At 40.0% G+C, this 20266-nt stretch overlaps 1 protein-coding gene across 1 annotated transcript in view; it reads right to left on the reverse strand.

Moving 5' to 3' along the window:
• Window positions 1-9128: 9128 nt before the first annotated feature.
• REEP3 (receptor accessory protein 3) overlaps window positions 9129-20266 on the reverse strand; it is a 50009-nt gene continuing 38871 nt past the window's right edge. Inside the window, exons 6-8 of the mRNA XM_063133066.1 lie at window positions 17165-17315; window positions 15991-16142; window positions 9129-12486 (exon numbers count right to left, since the gene is read on the reverse strand). Coding sequence (XP_062989136.1) covers window positions 12430-12486; window positions 15991-16142; window positions 17165-17315 — 360 coding nt within the window. The 3' untranslated portion in view covers window positions 9129-12429. The remainder of the gene's footprint in view (window positions 12487-15990; window positions 16143-17164; window positions 17316-20266) is intronic.

The following is a 20266-nucleotide window of genomic DNA, read 5'->3' on the forward strand; positions in this document are numbered from 1 at the left end:
GTCAAACCTTCTGGTTCCCGAAATCAATCTGGCCGCTGCATTTTGCATGAGCTGCAGCTTCCGAACCGTCTTCAAAGGCAGCCCTATGTAGAGCGCATTGCAGTAATCAAACTTGGAGGTTACCAGAGCATGGACAACTGAAGCCAGTTTATCCCTGTCTAGATAGGGGCGTAGCTGGGCCACCAACCGGAGTTTGTAGAAGGCACTCCGTGCCACTGAGGTCACCTGAGCCTCAAGTGACAATGATGGATCTAAATATTTTGATCCTGTTGAGATTTGTGCACACCATCTTATTTTTTTTAGAGATAGATGGATTTGATTTTTATGTAGAGATTTAAATACATTACATCTTAAGCCTTTGGGATAAAGTGCAGTGCGACCATTAAAGAAATGGCAATGTAAAGAAATGAACTCCCACTTTTTAATAGAGGCTTAATTTATATATACTATTTTCACTGTTTTTCTTGGCTCTCATCAAAACAGGATCTGAGAATTGTTTCCATCAGGGAGTTCCTACTTCAAAAAACAAAAGTTTGGCACTGTTGTCCTTTAATGACCACTTCCGTTGGAGGTTCTCATGTATCTCACTCTATGTGGGTCTTCACAAAAAATGTTCCAACATGTGCAACTCTCCTCCATGAATATGCACAGAGAGAATGAAAACTACATGACTATTTCTCTTGGCATCCACTATGAAGAGGAAATTCATGCTAAGAATGCTTGTGCCAAAACAAACACATTTTGTTCTTAAGCAAGAAATTGCTGGAATATCTTCTTGGTAGACCAGCCACTAAGTTACATTCTCAAAAGCTGTTTGGCCTCCAGCCACAGAATATGGTCTGGAATAAGGCATGAGTCAGAGCTTTCAACTCAAGGTTCATCTACGTAGTAAAAATGAAGTGGGAAAGGAAGCCATGTCTAAAGCAGAAAGTAGCAACTGGAGACCCCCTGGGCCAATTCCAACTTCTACATTTCCAGCCTTAAGACGAGAGAAGGATGTGTCATGTCTATGGCAACAGGATTTGCCAGGAGGCCACATTTTAGTTATCATAGTTGCATACCATCCTTCATCGTATCACATTAGAGGGGTAGGGGTAGAAGCCTTTGCACGTGCCAACCCATGCTCCATTCTCAAAGTGGCCCTGGGAACAATTCATTAAAAATGGAATTTAAAGAAACAAAGTAATCATAATCGGTGACATGGTATAAAGAGCACATACTTGATAGTTGAATGAAGGAGGAAATTGAGTCATTAAGGGCCACCACATACATTACATTTTAAAGTTTTCTCATGAAATGTTTTACATGCAGACCTAAAACAATGTGTGTGCATGACCAATGATTAATTGCAACAGTGTGTATCACAGGGATGGGTCCCAACTCCGAACATACACAAGGCGGAGCACACATTTGCCATCACGTATTAGTGAAATAGCCTTAAGGCAGGATCAGAGTATAAGGGTGTATAGGTACTAGGAACCAGCAGGCAAAGATGTATGAAGTGGCTTTCTCCTCTTCGGGTTGCAGCTAGCACTGGTAATTGGTAACCTTTATTGTACACCCACAGCACTGCACTTCTCTCTCTGGGATTGCTAATAGATTCCCAATGAATGACAGATTGAATGGGCCATTTTCTCAGAACCTTTCAACCATTTTCATTGCCAGACATGTCTAGAACATACTTGAAATACTCAGAACTGCGAGGCAGAGGTGAGACAAGTGCATAGGAAATATTGGATTGTACTTTCAAAGACTAAGAGCTTTATCACACCAGCGTTATACTGTGCAATCACTGCAAATTGCATGCAAAGGACTCAGAAGTTTTCCACCTTATAATCTGCTTTGATTGTGAAGTACTCCCATGCACCTTGCCTTAATTGTGCAATAAAGCAAAAAGATTCGCTGTATTTAGCCCTTACATTTTGAGCATATCTTCCGAGCCGCCGCTGGGGCACAGGAGCAGGATTTTAAAGAAATGCTTACATCTGCGTAAGCTTTAAAGATAAAGACACCAAAATTGGCACAGCAATAGATATTAGGGAGAGCTTTAAGCATACCAAATTTGAATTGAATTGGGTCATTTGTTGATCTTTAATGATTTTTTACATTTCCCCCCTTAAACTCACTTCCTGGTATGCAAAGGATCGCTGTCGCCCGGTAGCAAAAACAACAACAACAAAAGCTTAGCGCTACGGGGGTAATCCGAGGGCAGCAGGTACGTGGGATGAAGCTTTGTGATAGTCCAATAGGAATTCCCCCACCTCCCTCTGCTAAAAGCAGATGAGGCTTTGGGGAGCTTTGTTGGGACCTGGCTGATGCTGCTGTGGAGTTGTTATGAGCTTATGCAGCCATGACACCCCTCATCCTGTACAACTGGAAACAAATTACAAAGGCATTCACGGGCTTCTGCACTGTGCCTTCTTGAAGAGCTGGGAAGCATCACACAGGATAGAGACTTGTTTCTTTAAGCCTGCAAATATACTAAGGCAGCTGAAGAAACAGTTTGATGGAGGGGCGGGGGCGGGGGCAAGAAGCTTGGTGTACTGTACTGTAACACACACACCCAATGCAGATGTGTTGAACACATTTTATAATAGTCTCCTAAAATTTATGGAAACTCTTTCTTTCTAACCTCTAAAGCAGTATACTTAATGGTTTCCTAGTCTCTTTACAGACAGGTAGCTTCTGTGGTGCAGGATTTCAAAGCCTTAGGCAATGTGAAACCAGTGAGGTAGGGAAGAGTTGGATTTGCTTTTCTCTGCAAAGCTGATTCAACTTCAAATCAGCAACCAAGCCAAATCTTATTGGGGCAAGAGCAGGGCCGGTGCTACCATAGAGGCCACTCAGGCAGCTGCCGAAGAGCGCCAAGCTAAGAGGGGCGCCGGGCACAGCACTCATGCGCATTGGATGTGAGCCAGCCCGGCCCGAGGATTCAGCTGGGCCTGGATGGGCAAGATGGTGCCCCACACCCACCCAACTGAAGAGAAGCCAGGGACGCTGGGGTGGGGGTGGGGGTGGGGCGGCTCCACATTCGGACTTCCGGAACGCGCCGGGAAGAGAGAGAGAGAATGTATGGGTGCATGGGGTCTTTGAGTGAATGCATGTATTCATGTGTGTGTTTGTTTGGCGTGAGTGATGCTGATGTGTGTGTGCGCACGCGTGTGAGTTGGGGGGGATGATTTGGAGGTGATATTCCTATTAAATAATACATTTTAGACTGATAGACGTTCCTTTCCAATTTGTTTGCTATAATTGGCATGAAGTATTTCTTGCACTTTAAAATAAATTTAGCAGTTTCAAGTTTTGTCCTTCTTATTTTTTCCAGGAAACATATGTTCTTAAAAATCAAAGTTGGCGTGTGTGTGTGTGTGAAAGTAGCTCACCTTGCCTAGGGCGCAAAATAGTCTGGCACCGGCCCTGGGCAAGAGTACACATAGGAGTAAATTGAATGGAAACTACTTAGCACTATCTTTTCCTCACAAGGATTTAACCCAACCACACTAGCTCCCAATCTTAGCTACGACCGCTCAAGACTCCCTAGAATCCAAGGTCTCTTACTGGTATGCATTTTTTTCTCAGAAGGTCAGCCACAAGTAGCAAGCACAGAAATGGTTTATATCAGGAGAACCTCCTTCCAGGAAGTTCAACAATTCCTCTACTTTCTACATTGTGGGCACTCCGAATACCAGTCTAACATGCAGCACTCTTAAATTATTTGTTTCATGTAGATTCCACAAAATAGCCTGCCCTAGACATCTTAAATAACTGAAATGGGATTTAGAAAGCAGTACATACCCACCCTTGAAAAAATAATTTACAATATTCAATGTAGAGTTATTGTAACTAGCTTTAATTAAACTTGGCTCAGAGTTATAAATACCTTTAGAATTAACTCTCCACTATCAACGTATTTACAAGTAGGGCAAGCCAAAAATCAGTAAATTCTAAAAAAAAAAAAAGATCACTCTTTCGCAAGATACATGAACAAACTTATAGTTAAAAATGTTGTACAGAGAATTGAGGGGGTGGGCAGAACAGCCAACCCACTTCGTTGATTCCAAGACATTTAGTCTTCAACAAAATTGCACGTTTCACATCCCAGCGGAGAAAAGGCTGCATAAAGCTTACTCACACAAGTGTTTCCAATCAAAAACTCTTACCCAAATCATCATCAGGGCTGATGTTTGGGTGGGGGGTGCTGAGGGAACCTTGGAAAGGCAGAACATGGGATCAGTAGGAAAGGAAAATCATTTTAAAAAATAAAATAGGGACAGAAAAATCACATCTTTACCTTCTAGTGCTGTTTAGCAGTCTGGGATTTATATATATATATATATATATATATATATATATATATATATATATATATATATATATTAAAGAGAGGAAAACGGAGAGTAAGAGAAAGATTGAAAAACGAGATATTTCAGCTGAGGTATAACAATACCAAGCGAAGTCTCCAACTAGCTGTTGACCCACAGGCGGTTGAAGAGAACTGAGGAGTTAGGCGGGAACCCCTGAGCATGCTCAGTGGACGGTGGGGGAGGGGTTCCCACCTAAAAAGTTTCAGCTAGTGAAGTTTCCAAAGCTGGCCCCGCGCAGGCGCAGAGTCCATATGTGTGATGCACAGAGACCACGAAGAAGAACTTCATACTTACTAAAAAGTAATTATTACTACCATGTGTAGCCATTAATGGTCCCATCCCACCATGATTTATACAAATGACTTCCAGATTATGATCAGGAATAAAAAAGACCACAAAAGAAACTAGCTCAGCAGGGCCAAATAGGCTTCAGACCTGTTCATCCTTGACCAAGAGCTCCTGCTCAAGCCCCACCGCATTTGAAACTGAGTTAATTTCAAATGAGTTTTCACTCAAGAATGGATATTAACAACGGAAAGAAAAGTGGGAAGTTGTACAGGGCTAGCGCAAGCAGCCTTTGGGGTCCCAGTCAATATCTCTTGTCATCTTCTTTTAGAAAGTTGGACTGCAGATGCATTAGTATGATAGCGTTTGGAGTGGAGAACTTTAATCCTTATGGGAGCCAAACTCAGCCCTCAAAGGCTCCCCAAATGGGCCTGTCACCTTCCCACTCTCTTTCTCCCAACCACTGGCCATTTTGTGGAGTTTTCCCCCATTCTAAAAGTTGAAATGCCTCTTCTAAGGCTTAGTTATTGGCAGAAAGAGCTTTAAGCTGCAATTGGCCAGCATTTTTGAGTTTTTGGCCCCGCCCCTTCTGCCTTCAGTCCCACCCACCACTGAAATGCAGCTCCCAAGAACTTCCCCACCCCTGGTTTAGAGACTGACAGAGAATTTGGGACTATTTTAAAATGTTCTGCTTGAATTTGCTTTACTTATCCCTAAACAGAAATACAGGCGGATGAGCCTGGGAGCCCCATCGAGAGCATCTGGATTAAAATAAATGGGGCAAAAATTAAAAAGAACACGATAGAACTTCTCCAATCAAGGAGAAGACGAGGATGAAACTTTTGAGAAACAAATTGCCAGTGTTTCAAGGAAGTGCGATGTAGCAGTGTTGGGGGACTTCAATTACCCCGATATCTGTTGGGAGACAAATACTGCCAAAAGCGGCCCTTCCAAGAAATTCCTGACATGTATGGGTGATAACTTTTTCCTACAGAAAGTGGAGGAAGGAACTAGAGGATCGACAATCCTTGACTTGATATTGACCAATAGGGATGACAGTGGATGAAGTGGCAATTATGGGAACTCTGGGGGAAAGTGACCAAGTGATACTTGAATTCTTGATTTCAAAGGAAGCAAAAGCGGAGTGTAGCCATACACGTACTCTGGTTTTTAGGAAAGAAATGACCTGAAAACAAAAAAGGATACATATAGGGAGTGGAAAGCAGGGCTACAAAAGAAGAGTACAGACAGGTAGCACAGAAGTGCCAAAATGCTGTCAGGAAGGCGAAAGCTGAGAATGAGCTGAGATTAGCGAGGGATGCTAAAAGCAATAAAAAGGCTTTCTTTAGATACATGAATAGTAAAAGACATAGACTAGAAATGGTGGTTCAACTGCATAATGATGGCAAATTGATAACTGGTGACAAAGAAAAAGTCAAAGTTCTCAATTCTTACTTTGGCTCAGTCTTCTCCAAAAAACAGGTCTATGACCCCACCCCACCCCCCGGAAAAAGTGAAGCACAAGCTGAGGGGGCAGGATTGCAGTTTGAGATTGATAAACTGGCCTACCCAGTTGAATTTTAGGATGCCTTTTAATAATGTGCTGCTTTTAATGATATATTAGTTTTGAATGTTTTAATTATATGTATTTTGTGGAATTTGCATTTGTGTTGTGCCCTGCCTCGATCTGGAGGGAGAGGCGGGTAACAAATAAAATTATTATTATTATTATTATTCAAACGGTCAAGGATCGCCAAATTTCTTTGAACGAGTTCAAATCTCCAGGGCCCGATGAACTGCATCGTAGAATAATGAAGGAGCTAGCAGAAGAACTCTCAGAACCATTATTGTCTTTGCAAAATAATGGAAGATGGGTGAGGTGCCGGATGACTGGAGGAGGGCTAATGTTGTTCCTATCTTCAGAAAGGGCAAAAAGGAGGAACCAGTCAGTCAGACATCCATCCCTGGGAAATTTTTGGAGCAGATTATAAAGAAGTCAGTCTGTAAGCACCTTGAAAACAATGCAGTGATTACTAGAAGCCAACATGGATTTGGCAAGAACAAATCCTGTCAATCTGATCTCATTTTTTGATCGGGTAACCTCTCTTGTGGACTGTGGGAATGCTGTGGACATAATATATCTTGACTTCAGTAAAGCTTTTGACAAAGTACCCTATGATATGCTGATTAACAAACTAGCTAAAAGTGGGCTAGATGGAATAACTATTAGGTGGATCCACAGTTGGCTACAGAATCAGACTCAAAGAGTGCCTTCTCAAACTGGGGGGAATGTAACAAGCGGGGTACTGCAGGGCTGTCCTGGGCTCAGTGCTCTTCAACATTTTTATTAATGATTTGGACGGGGAGGTGCAGGGAATGCTTATCAAATTTGCAGATGACACACAATTGGGTGGAATAGCTAATACCCTGGAAGACAGTAATAAATTTCAAAGTGATCTTGATAGGCTGGAGCGCCGGGCTAAAAACAACAGAATGAAATTTAATAGGGATAAATGCCAAGTTCTACATCAAGGAAAAAGAAACCAAATGCAGTTACAAGATGGGGGATACTTGGCTCAGCGATATTACAAATGAGAAGGATCTTGGAATTGTTGTAGATCACAAGCTAAATATGATCCAACTATGATATGGCTGCAAAAAAAGCAAATGCTATTTTGGGCTGCATTAATAGAAGTATAGCTTCCAAATCACATGAGGTACTGGTTCCTCTCTATTCAGCACTAGTTATACTTCATTTTGAGCATTGCATCCAGGTCCGATGATCAGGGGTCTAGAAACAAAGCCCTATGAGAGACGGGAAGAACTGGACATGTATAGCCTGGAGAAGAGAAGATTGAGGGGAGACATGATAGCACTCTTCAAATACTTCAAAGGTTGTCACACAGAGGAGGGCCAGGATCTCTTCTCGATCCTCCCAGAGTGCAGGACACAGAATAACGGGCTCAAGTTACAGGAAGCCTGATTCTCTGGCTGTTCATCAGGAAAAAACTTCCTGACTGTTAGAGCAGTACGACAATGGAACCAGTTACCTAGGGAGGTTGTGGGCTCTTCCACACGAGGCATTCAAGAGGCAGCTGGACAACCATCTGTCAGGGATGCTTTAATGTGGATTCCTGCATTGAGCAGGGGGTTGGACTCCATGGCCTTATAGGCCCCCTTCCAACGTGACTATTCTATGATTCTATACTTATGGAAGAACTATTTTATTTATTTATTGCATTTCTATCCTGCCTTTTTCCTCCAAGGAATCCAAGGCAGCGTACATAATCCTCCTCTCCATTTTATCCTCACAACAACCCTGTGAGGTAGGTTGGGCTGAGAGTCTGTGACTGGCCCAAAGTCACCCAATGGGTTTCCACGGCCGAGTGGGGACTAGAACCTATATCTCCTGACTCCCAGTCCAACACTTTAACCACAACACCACACTGTCTTACTTGCTTATCAAAACAGTATAAGCGGAGAGCAAAACTGAGAGGAAAATAAGGCCAGCTTTAGTTATTTCAGCAAATTAGATAAAGCGAGAAGCAACCTCTCCTTTTTTTAAAAAAAGACTAAACCAGGGTGAAAACTACCCCCTCCCAAAACAATTATGCAAATCCCTGTTCAGCCATGAAGTTCACTTGGTAACTTTGTCAGTTTCTCTCAGCCTTACCTACTTTGTAGGGTTGCAGTGGGGATAAAACAAATGTAGAATCACAATATATCCTTTCAAGGAAGTTGTTAGACAAAATAGGTTTGTGGAAACCACACAATACACACCATTAACCCATCCACCACTGGGGGCGAGGAGAACACAGTGAAATTTTGTGTGTATGTGTGTAGGTGGTGGGTGATTAAGTACATTGCTAAGCAATAAAGTAATTGGACAAAGCGTCACTGACTAGAATATTGCAAATATACGGAGCAGTACTGGCAACACATTTTGAAGGCAGTAAAGATTCTTGTGGCATCTTAAAAGAGGAACAGATTACAGCCACAAAACCTAATGCCACAATTCCAGCACAATCCTACCCAGGTTTACTCGTGTATAGGATGGTAGCAACAGATTAAAGAGCTTTCTCTCCAGAAGTTGTTACATTCTGAAGAGTAGACACTGCAAACCAATTCAGCTGATCTATACTGCCTTTATTTTAGACCAAAAGCAATCTTTTGCATACCATCTACATAAGAGTTTATTTTTTCCAAATAAGAACTTGCATTATTTACAAATGCATCCTATACATGAACAAAAAAGATTGAATATGCTCAGAACGTTTTTGTGAGCGGTTTCCCAGTCCCAATACAAAAACAAATGACAATTTGCACCTGGGACATTTCATCTGATTTGGAATGGAAGCAGTTCTATCCATTTTGCTTCCTGCGATGTTTTCTTCTACCACACAAATATTAATCTGTGATGCAATTGAATGAGACAAGACAAAAATATTGCAAGTGTTCATTTTATTAAGTATTGCTTTTTAGAAAATAAATAAAGCAACTGCATCTTCAAAAATAGCACTTACAAAGGTAAAGAAATGTCAGTACAAAATGCTAAAAAGATTCCTTTCAGTACTACAAATATGTAAACAAGTTGACAGTTAATTATTAGACAGGTAATTTAAAGTTTACTTTCTTTGAAGTTAACACGAGTCCAGACATTGAAATTGCTTTTGTAAGAACTGGTAAACACAAGGAGTCCTTGAAAATAGTTTACAAATTATCCCTTTTTATATGCATCTCTTACATAATAAATACTTCATAAAATATTGACCCAATGGAAGCCCTAAATGTTTTTCAGAATATCTTACCTTTGACATGGTATAACCATTACATTTAAATTTCTAGCATTTATATTGCCACTGTTTGAATCAGAAGCTAAAGAATGGGTTAGGGGAGAGAAACTGCTTTTCATTCAAGCTGTAGCTTCTCACATGAAGCAGCCTTGAGTCTTTGGATAAACGTACCTGCTCTGGGAAGATTTGGCCAATCAAGAGCTCCCTTTGAAGTGCATCCATCTCAAACATGTGTTTAAGTACTACACATTACTTTCTAGCGTGTGTGATATAAGTATACACTAGTAACAATGTACGAAGCAGACTTTAAGCCCTAGGATAAGTCTTCGTTTGCCAAAAGGCTTGGATAATTTTTTAAAAAAATGACAGCTGAAATGTAATAAAGAATGTGTCACCCCACAAATTGTTTCTTATACAATTCATTTGACGTTATGTAGTTTGAACAATTGTGGGAAGGAAGATGCAAACTGGGAGAATTATTTGCCTGTCCCAGTACAATGAGGGTCTCTATGTTAAAAGCGATAAATGATCTTAAACCGACCAATGATCTTAAACCAAAATGTGATACTAAGATGCAGATGGAAAACAAGGCTGGGTTCTTTTAAAACCACATTCTGCTGATAAGCCAAAGAACTAGATATTTTTTCTAAATCAATTCAGATTTTATTAACCAAGGATCTGAAGAACAGGAAAACTTGTGGAAGGTAATGTAAGGATGAAAGTCCTCTGATCCATTCTCCATTATTCCTACACTCAATGGAAGCACAATAGTTATAATGAGATGTAAAGGTAGGCACTCTTCCTTTGACATTAAATTTTGTTTCTGAAGTCTGCAGCAGTAGAGGAAGCTATCATTTAGTTCTTCCTGTTGGGAAATCTGCCAATATTAAACATAAGTGCTTAATTCTTCTCCAGAGAAGAGACACTCCTACATGGCATGAAAAGAAAAAGTTCTTTGAACTATCTATGCAGTAAGAAAGTTAGCTTCCTTTGGAATCCTCAGGCTAAAGCCTAGTACCAACTGATATGACAGCAGCATTTATTTTTCAAGAGTTCTATTAAGTTTCCAGAACTCAGCCTTAAAAATGTGAAACTCTGATTTCATGATTTCTAAAATACCATTTAATGACCAAGGGCTTGATATGAATTTTATTTACACCCACATATAATACTAAAACCCCATGTTATCCCAACAAGATCGGAAGATTTACCTGACCAAAAAGGAAGGTCACCCTCCAGGAATCTAGCAAAATTAGCAGTGCTTTGTGAGCCAGCATTTAATAGCAAACACTTAAACATCCATCAGGATTTCAAAGCATTCCAAGTACTGCTCTGAAACAGCACAAAGGGCATCACAGAATTGTACAAAGTTAATCCAAGCTCTACAAATTATGCTGGTTTTACACAATTAAAATTTGTACATTAGTCCAACTCTCCAGTTACTCTGTATTCCTAATATGGCTTTCAGTTCTGAGCAGTGCCCCAATATAAAGCCTTCAGCAATATTTTCCAGCAGAAAAATGGCCCTACACAGAAAGGGGGGGGGGCATTTGCAAGATGATTAAAAAAAGACATTAGACACCAAACCTCAAGAGAAACAACTAATGGTAGGATATGCATGTTTTCATATTTCTTAAGTTTGAAGTGTCGAGTACACGGTACAATATCTGACTTCCAGTATCTGATAGAAATGTCTGAAATGTTTTGGTCTTCAACTTGTACTCCAATTATTGTTAGGTATCCTAGACATGAACTGAATTCTAACCCAAAGAAAAGGCACCTGGCCAAACTTTTTTAGCTGCATCCTCTCATGTGCTTCAGTATATCCACAGGAAAAAAATGGTTCAGAGATGGTATTAAGTGGAAGTGCACCTGCTTTGCATGCAGAGGGTCCCAAGTTCAATCCCTGACACCTTCAGGTGGTGCTGGTAAAGATTCTTTTCTGAAACCTTGGAGAGCTGCTGCCAGCCAGTGTAGATAATACTAGATGAACCAATGGTCTGACTTGCTATAAGACAGCATCCCATGTTCCTAGGTGAATATTGCACTGAAAACCCCATTAGCACTAACAGTACTACCAACATGAATGTGCAGAACAGAGACAGTAATGTAATGAGTAATTAGCTAGGCTGTATGCACATGCTACTCTCAAATCATTACTGTTCAGCAATATAAAATCTCCAAAGCGCCATGAAAAGTTCTGTGATCCCGAGGAATCCCTAAACTGAACAGCAGTCTCTCCATGTCACTTGGCAATGAAGGGAGTTTCAAAAGTAGTCTGTCATCTGGTATGTGAATCAGCTGTTTGTTTTAAAGAGAGTCAATTCCACTGGGTAGCAGAAACCCAAGTTCTGTGGATCCAAGCTATTAAGTGGAATAACTGCAAAATTATCCTATTTCATTGACACTTATTTCTCTTACACTAGACTAAGAACTTTTTAGGAATCTAGAATTATAATGCATTCAAGTATATGCTTTCCAAATATAGTAAGGTAATTCTGGAGGTGTGCAAGTGTTGGAAAGCAACCAGCCACATGAAATGCTCATCCATGAGAGCCACAATTAAGAACTTCTATCAGTCGGTCATTAAATTATTTCATTTATGAAGCTCAGAAGTCTAAAGTGCTACCTACTCATATTAGCAATTAGTGTTTTGTGTTGTTTTTAAAAAATTGGGATTAAATTATCATACACCGCACTTTAAAGCAATAAACGTTTACCACCATGATTGAATTTTTGGTATGTATAAATCCTAAACACAGTGGCCAGTAACTTAGATATGCATGCAGGGCACTATGCATGCAGGGACTTTCCCTTTCTCTTCGGTGACCAGAATAAAGCTCTACACTGACAATGGGAATCCACATGCACATCAAGTGTTTCCCTTCAGAGAACGGGAAAGCCTTGCACACAGGATCAAGACCATAGTGGGCCTGCAAGAAGCAACTAATACAGCAGTTTGATTTAAGCTGAATTGTGAAGATTACTTAGAAGTACACTTGTGGTCTTCTCTTCACCTTGTATTTTAAGGAGCCATACCGCATCTGAAACAAACCAAAAAAGCTATGAAAGATTTGAGAGTATCTGTAAGAAAATTTCCCTGCAAAATTTTGCACTGAAATTGGTTGTTTATTTCATGTCAAGGTAGAACATGGAAAAAATGGCATCCAATACAGGGATAGGAATAAAAGTGTAAGTTCAAACTTAATGCAATAAAAGCAGCTTGAGACAATTAACAGTCTTTTAAAAAGTACACTCTATGGAATCCATACATTTTGCCCCCATATAGTTATTGCAATATACACAAGCACTTTCAAAGTGGATGATGATGAATAATAATAGTAATAATAGGCAAGAGCAATTGTATGCAAGCCCCATGATTTGTTCCTTTATTACTCATTTGAACTCATACAAGCTGCTCCTTGATTTAACATAATAATAAACTCTACACACAAATCTGGCAAAGCAAGACATGAAGGAGGAATATATACAAGCAAGTAAAATTGAAGGCTGAAGCAGATGAATGCTGTCTGAGATCCACTTAATTGTGGTTAAGTGATCATTAATTGTGGTTAAGTGATCAGGAGCTAATGGCTGTCCTCCCCTCTTGGGAACAGATCTCTGCTCCCACCTGAAGTACAATTCAAAGGAATGTCAGCATCAGCCATTTTAATTAGGGTCTGAACCCAGCTGGTCCAGTCAGTGCCAACTATAGTTGAAGTGGTGGTAGGTGGGGAAGTGATGCACTCCAGAGAGAGAAGAGAGTACAGAGCTGGCTCCTGTTTGCTTAACCATCGTTAAGTTGGAGCCAATTGCACCAGCCTGGGGAAAAAATGCTGACAGGCAAAGCAGACAGAAACAGATGAGAATGAGAGATAGAGTTGGGCATCATCAGCATACTGATGGCTCCTCACTCCAAATCCTTAGATGACCTTGCTCAGTGGTTTCACCTAGATGCAAGACAGAACCCTGCGGGGCTCCATAGCACAAATGCCAGGAAGCCAAGAAATAGCTTCCCAGCACCACGTTCTGGAATCAGCTGTCCAGTTTGGGGCCATATCCCTTTTCCAAAGTGGTTAAGACAGAATGTCCTATTTGTTTTTTTTAAAAAAAAAACCTCTTAAGAGAAAACAGTTTTGGAGATCTGACATAAAAGTTTTTTGAAATGAATCACAGTGGGGGCGTGGGCATTAACCTCCCCTACCCCCACTACGATTTTCTCTTTCTAACCGTTTTTGTGTCAAGTTTTTGAATTTGTTTTTTTAATAGTGGGCAAGGGATGACCCAAGATGCATGAACAAGGGGAGGGTCAGCATGATAAAGTATCAGCACTATAAAGTGCTCCTCCCTCCCAATCCCCTTTCCTTTTGTGTCATGTCTTTTAGATTGTAAGCCTTTGGGCAGGGACTGTCAAGAAATACTTTTGTAAGCCGCCATGAGAGCCTTTTTTGGCTGAATGGCGGCATAAAAATACTTAAATAAATAAATAAATAAATAAATAAATAAATAAAATATAAAGTAAATGGCATGATTTAACTGATCTTCACACTAAACACACTTTGGTTTTTCTAGTAGATCTCAAAGTCAAACAGTCAGCCACCTACCTCACCTCATTTGGCCGGGGGGGGGGGGCACTTGAAGGACCCCTGAGAATGATTTTATGGTTCAGGAAGGTATAAATGGAAGAAGATGGATAACTACAAAGTGCTGGTATTAACATTTAAAGCCCTAAACGGCTTGGGGCCAGGCTATCTGAAGGAACGCCTCCTTCCGTATGTACCTGCCCGGACCCTAAGGTCATCCTCAGGGGTCCTTCTCTGCGAGCCCCTGCCAAAGGAAGTGAGGCAGGTGGCTACCAGGAGGAGGGCCTTCTCTGTTGTGGCACCCTGGCTGTGGAATGAGCTCCCTAAGGAGGGTCGCTTGGCACCTACATTATATGCATTTAGACGCCAGGTGAAGACCTTTTTATTCTCCCAGCATTTTAACAGTCTATAAATAAATTTTAACTTGGTTTTCTAAATTTGTAATTTTGCATTGCTGCTGTTTTTATCTGGTTGAGCTTTTATATTGTATTTTATAGTGTGGTTTTATACTGTTGTTTTATACTTTGAATGTTTTTAATTCTTGTGAACCGCCCAGAGAGCTCCGGCTATTGGGCAGTCTAGAAATGTAATTAATAAATAAATAATAAATAAATACAGCTAGGCTCTCTGTCCAGATAAGATCCTATTTGACGCATCAGCATAAGCTGATAAAAGGTACTCTGTGCCACTAAGGCCATTTGTGCCTCCAATGACAGTGTTGGATCTAGGAGCACCTCCCCCCACAAACACATACACTGTAAACTATGAACCTGCTCCTTTAGGGGACCTGCAACCCTCTCATCTGGGAAGAATAACCATTTATTAACCGTATTTGTCTTATCTGGATTAAGTCTCAAAGTTTATTGGTCCTCATCCAGTCCATTACTACACATAGGTGCTGATTCAGAACACCCACTGCCTCACCTGGATTTCAGTGTTCATTCCCACTGGGGGTAAGGAACCTCTTTCAGCCCAAAGGGTGAAAATTCAATTTCCAGAGGGGGGGGGGGATTCCAGTGATGAGTGGGGCTGAAGGGGTGGAGCCAAAAATACCAGCATATTGCCAGCAAATCAGCACTAGAAGAGGCACAAAAGCTGGGAAACCACCAGACAATTGGTAGCTGGGAGAGAGGCCATCTGGAGAATTTTGGAGGGCTGAATCTGGACCCCAGGAGGGCCGGATTTGGTCCCCCACCCCGATTCACAAACTCCAAACCACAGATTGGTGTTATGCCTGAAAATGTTGAGTTACCCATTCCTTCTAATTATCAACTTATACAAGAAGGTTCCTGAATACAGAACTTTTACAAAGCATTAATTTCATCAATGCATCGTAAAGGCTGATTTGCACATAATGATACTCCATGAATTCTGGCTTAAACCAAAGTATGAATGAACTGCGTGTTAGTGCTCAGACTGTTTTCTTCTGCTTCACACCTACTTTCATATGAGTGGGTAAACAAACCAGGGAAGGGAGAGCTTAGTCTGATGTCCAAACCTGGAATTGTGGTTCTTCATGCTCAAACAAGCCAGGATTGTAAAATAGCTTTAAATGAGGATTTATTGTTGGTTTATGTATCCTGGTTTGTTCAGGTGTACTAAACCATAATCTTAGGTTTGGACAGCATGCTAAGCTATCCCTGCCTGGTTTATCTGCCCACTCAGCAAAGGAAGGGGTGAAACAGAAGTAAGCGAGCTGCATGCACCAGCACAATGCTTGTTCATGTTGTGATTTAATAAACAACAATTTTTGGCTTATTAGTACATGACTGACTGCATGTAACAAGTCAATGAAGCTCAACATTATTCTGAAGAAGGAAAACATTTTAGTTCTACATTTCTCCTGTGCTAGGCACCTCAGCAAAACTTTCTGCCCTACAGTTTACTTTCTTACAGGTAGCAGTTTCAGATAAATTCTACCTCCACTTTAGAATACCAATGAGAATCAAAAAGGGTTTTACTTGCCTCTTTGCGGCCTTTGATCGTTTTTACAGATTTCATACTTTGTGTTCGCCGGAGACCTCTCTGAGCAAACATCTCATCGTCTGAATAAATCCCTTCCCTTTCCTCATCTGTTTTATCATCTTCAGAATCTTTTTTTACTGGAATACTATAACCTGGAATTACAAGGTAAACATCTGGTGTAATCATTTATGCAAACAAATTGTCAAACTGTTAAGCTTAGGTTTTTTCAAAATGCTAAGGTCCAAAGAACTGTGGAATGGATCCATGTACTCAAAGCAGTTTTGGGATTGCATTTGTTGAGAGCAGTTCTCCATGTCAAGTTACACTTGTAACCATGAGGACTTTCAAGAGCAGTCTTTAAATGACAACAAGATGGTCTTCCTGTATAGTATAGAAGAGCATTTGAGCACTTTCTAATGTTTACCTCAGCTTATCTAAAAGAAAACTGGTATTTCAGAGAAAACATGAATAATTCGGTCATGTGCTTCAAAATGGAAGGCAACTTACTTCAAACAGTAACATTTTACTTACAGCAACTTACAGTATTTTATAAATGTCATCCCTTGAGGAAGATTGCACAATCCCACCTACAAGCAATCTTGGTTCAACCATCTGTACCCCAAAATATTTAACTCACACATATACAAGGGTGGAGGGGGCGGGGAGTACAGTTCAACACATCAAAGGTACCTCTGTCTGAAAAAGTAGTAAAGGCTATTTATGGTGAGTCTTAGCGATGCTTAATTGTGTCACTACAAGATTGAACACAATCAGCTCTATAAGGAAAGCACAAGATCGGTATAATTCTATGCAGATTAACCTAAGGGCCTTACACCAGCAGGTTACATGGTCTAAGAAAACTGAGCGATATCTGATACAGTAAAATATAAGCAACACAAATCAATTGACCTAGCATGACAAGGAAGCAGAGATCAGCCCTTTATCCAGAATACATTATTATAGTTATTATCTTTTTGTAAAACAACATGGCAGGAAAGATAATGGAAAGTATTCAGCTGGTAACATGAAACTGTGGGTATACTGATCTAATCTGCAGGAATAAGCTTTCCTCAACATCTAGAAAAATAGAGCGTTTATCTTTATTCCACTGCTTGCTTATACAAAACATGATGTAGCAAAAATAGAAATAGCCAGTTCGTAGTACTATACAAACCTAAAGATTCATTGGTGGTGGAGCTTTTGCTTCTCTTTTTGGTAACAGGTAAAGTTTGGTAGTGCCTTTGTCCCACTGGTTCATCACCTTGTATAGCTGTTAGGTCTTGCATACTGAAGCTCCGCAACTTTTCTGTTATTGCCCCTTGGCCCTGCAATATTACGGGGAAAGGAGAGAAATCTTTCAATAGGTGGCAGGAATTTATATCTTTTTTCTTCAAAATTGACCTGTAAGGGTTAAATACATGGTATTACAGGACACTGCATGCAGTATTTGCATTTGCTTCTAAAATATAAAGTATGTGTGTTCTTTTGGGTAGCACTTTGCACAGCCATACACTTTAAACTTGCATCATTAGTATACCAATTTATAAAGCCACTCATTCCCGCTTAAAAAACAATGTTAGAGTTCAGCTAGGTTTAAGAATTAAACTCAGCACAAGCTATGCTGCTTAACAGAACTTCAACTACACATAGTGGATTTTAATATTTTATTATACTGTTTTCTTCCCAACTGTGGAAGAGGGAATGGCGAACAGCACAATCCCATGCCCATTTACTAGGGAGCAAGTGGGACTCACTTTTGAGTAAACATGAAGAGAACTGTGCTGAAAATGTTGCAATATACCATATTTGCAAGTGTCCCTATATAAGAGGAACTACAAAAATCTCTAAAATCGATACCCTTTCCCAACTCACCAGATATGAGGGGATATGAAGACACAATGTCCTGGGTAAAGTGACATATAGAACTTTTACAAAATTAGCATTTCTCACCTAGCAATGTTTCCCAATGTCAAGATGAGTTGCATCCCTATTCCAACACATTATGCAGAAAACCCCAAAACCAGAGCTCAAAAGCTACAACAGATCATGCCAATGAAGTAAAGAGAAGATTCAACTAAGAGGGAAGCTAAGTGCTATTAACTTATCTTCAATTTAGTGATTAATATCAAAAGGATTTAAAATGGGTAATAGTTGAGGAAGGAAGGGGTGGTGTTATTTCTGAAAACTGTAGACTTAGAGCTCTGTGTAGATTACATTCACAAAACAGGTGTCAAAACTCCACAGTAAAGTTTAAAAGATTGAAAATGTAATCAAGTCACACTGTGAAATATAGACTGAATTCATAGTCTAGATTTAGTTCTTAAAAATTGTCTCCCTAAGTTAGTGAACTATACAAAGCATTTAGGAGGTTTTAATTTCAGAAGGGCTGAAGACTTTGAATAGCTGAATTTTCAAGGAAGTTGTAGACTTGAGATTTGTTCTTCATTTGAGTCCGAGTTGAATTTTAAATTTAAACTGTAGATTAACTAAGCCTGAAAGCAGGTCAGATTTCAGGTCTAGCCAAGTCATTTTATCAGAATAAAAAGCACCCACTTTTTAGAAGATAGCTGACCCGAACATAGTTGGCCATACCAGAACGTGGGAGTGAGACATTGTAGAGCAGCCATGGTTATAGAATAGTTAGTTATCTGTAACAGAATCACTGTAAGCATGGACACAGCACAGTAATAAGGTAGTGCAAGAAAACCAGCACTTAAAACATACGCTTGTAGAAAACTAGCAGGGGGAATACAATATTTAGTAATAAGTGCCACAAGTACTCTTGCATATTGAGCAGCAGTTGTGGCTGTGAGTTTCATTCAAAAGATTCTCAGGGATCAAGTTTTAGGGTCAGTACTTGACACTACATACAATTTAGGGTACTGTTGCCAGAGGATGGAACAGTCTAAGACGTTTGACACAACCAAACTGTGCCTCACACACCAATTCCATCTGGCTCTTGGCCAAAAAGTCCCCAATTTTATTAAAATTGAACTAATGAACTCACAGTGAATAAGTATGATTCAAGTTATACTTGCCTAATTTATTTTGAGCATGTCAATTTAGATGCCTTCGCTACAAAAATTGTCATATTAAAAGCCCTACCTTCATTAATTCATTAGCTAACAATGAATAGTATCCAATGTTAGTCCTACATAGAATAGACCTACTCAAGTGAATGAGACTTAAGTTAGTCATTTCAATGTGTCTACTACACATATGTCTAACATTGGATACTACCCACTGCTAGCTATCCTCTCAATCACATTTATGAAGACATTTTTTAAACAGGGCTGAACAGGTAGCCTTAGACTTTTCATGATCGACTGTTACAACTGTCAACATAATAGTACCAACATTCTCAGCGGTAACCAATGTAGAATAACCTATCCAAGCTTAGAACAGAAACATGGTATAAATGTTTTGAATCAATCACACAAACCTTCATCTTTGAGCAAAAAGCTACATGCTAGGATTAGCTGAAGGCCATTATGAGCCTTTGTAGTTAAATTAGCAGAGAAAACATCTCAAACAATATTGCATTTGGAAATACAATGGCTTTTGCTAAGAGGTAGCTGTAAGGATCAGAATATGGTAAATAGATAAAGCACAGGGAAATTAAAATATGTAAGAAAGCAAAATGAAAAGCATTTTTGGCTGCATACCATCTGGACTTTGCACTGTTTGAAGTAGAGGAAATGAAATGCTTGAACACGGCAGGCATAGCAATAATGGTAGCCATAAACAAGCCATACAGTGTGGACATTGAGCATCTAATGATCTTGCGTTGTTTTAATTTTAATAAATCAAGCTGAAAAACAGACATGAATGGCCTTAATAGTAACCCAAGGGAGCAAGGTCAAGACCCTTGCCTGATCTTTACGAAATCCTGGATGTGGTGGCTTCTCTACATTTGCAGGATCACTGCGGTCAAATCACCTCATCAGCTCTATCTGTAAACTGTGGGCTGGTTTGGGAATTAATATTAAATCTTTACATTGCAAGAATGAGCTGCAGTGAGCCTCACTTGGTGCAGCTGCAAGGAGTTTGCAAGTTTTTATTTCCATTTTAGAGTAAACACAACTTGCAATGTCATCTGAACCCAGACTAATTGTGGTTAATCTCAAATATGGCAAATTGAAACACGCCAACATCAAACCACATTTTAGCTTGTTTCAACTAACTATATTTGAGATTGGCTACAGTTAAGTGTGTCATCAGTAACTTAAACTGTAATTTAAGGGGAAGGAGAAACTTCCAGTCTCCTGAAGACAAC

This window comes from Elgaria multicarinata, chromosome 8 (assembly GCF_023053635.1).
Source record: "Elgaria multicarinata webbii isolate HBS135686 ecotype San Diego chromosome 8, rElgMul1.1.pri, whole genome shotgun sequence".
NCBI classification, from domain to species: Eukaryota; Metazoa; Chordata; class Lepidosauria; order Squamata; family Anguidae; genus Elgaria; species Elgaria multicarinata.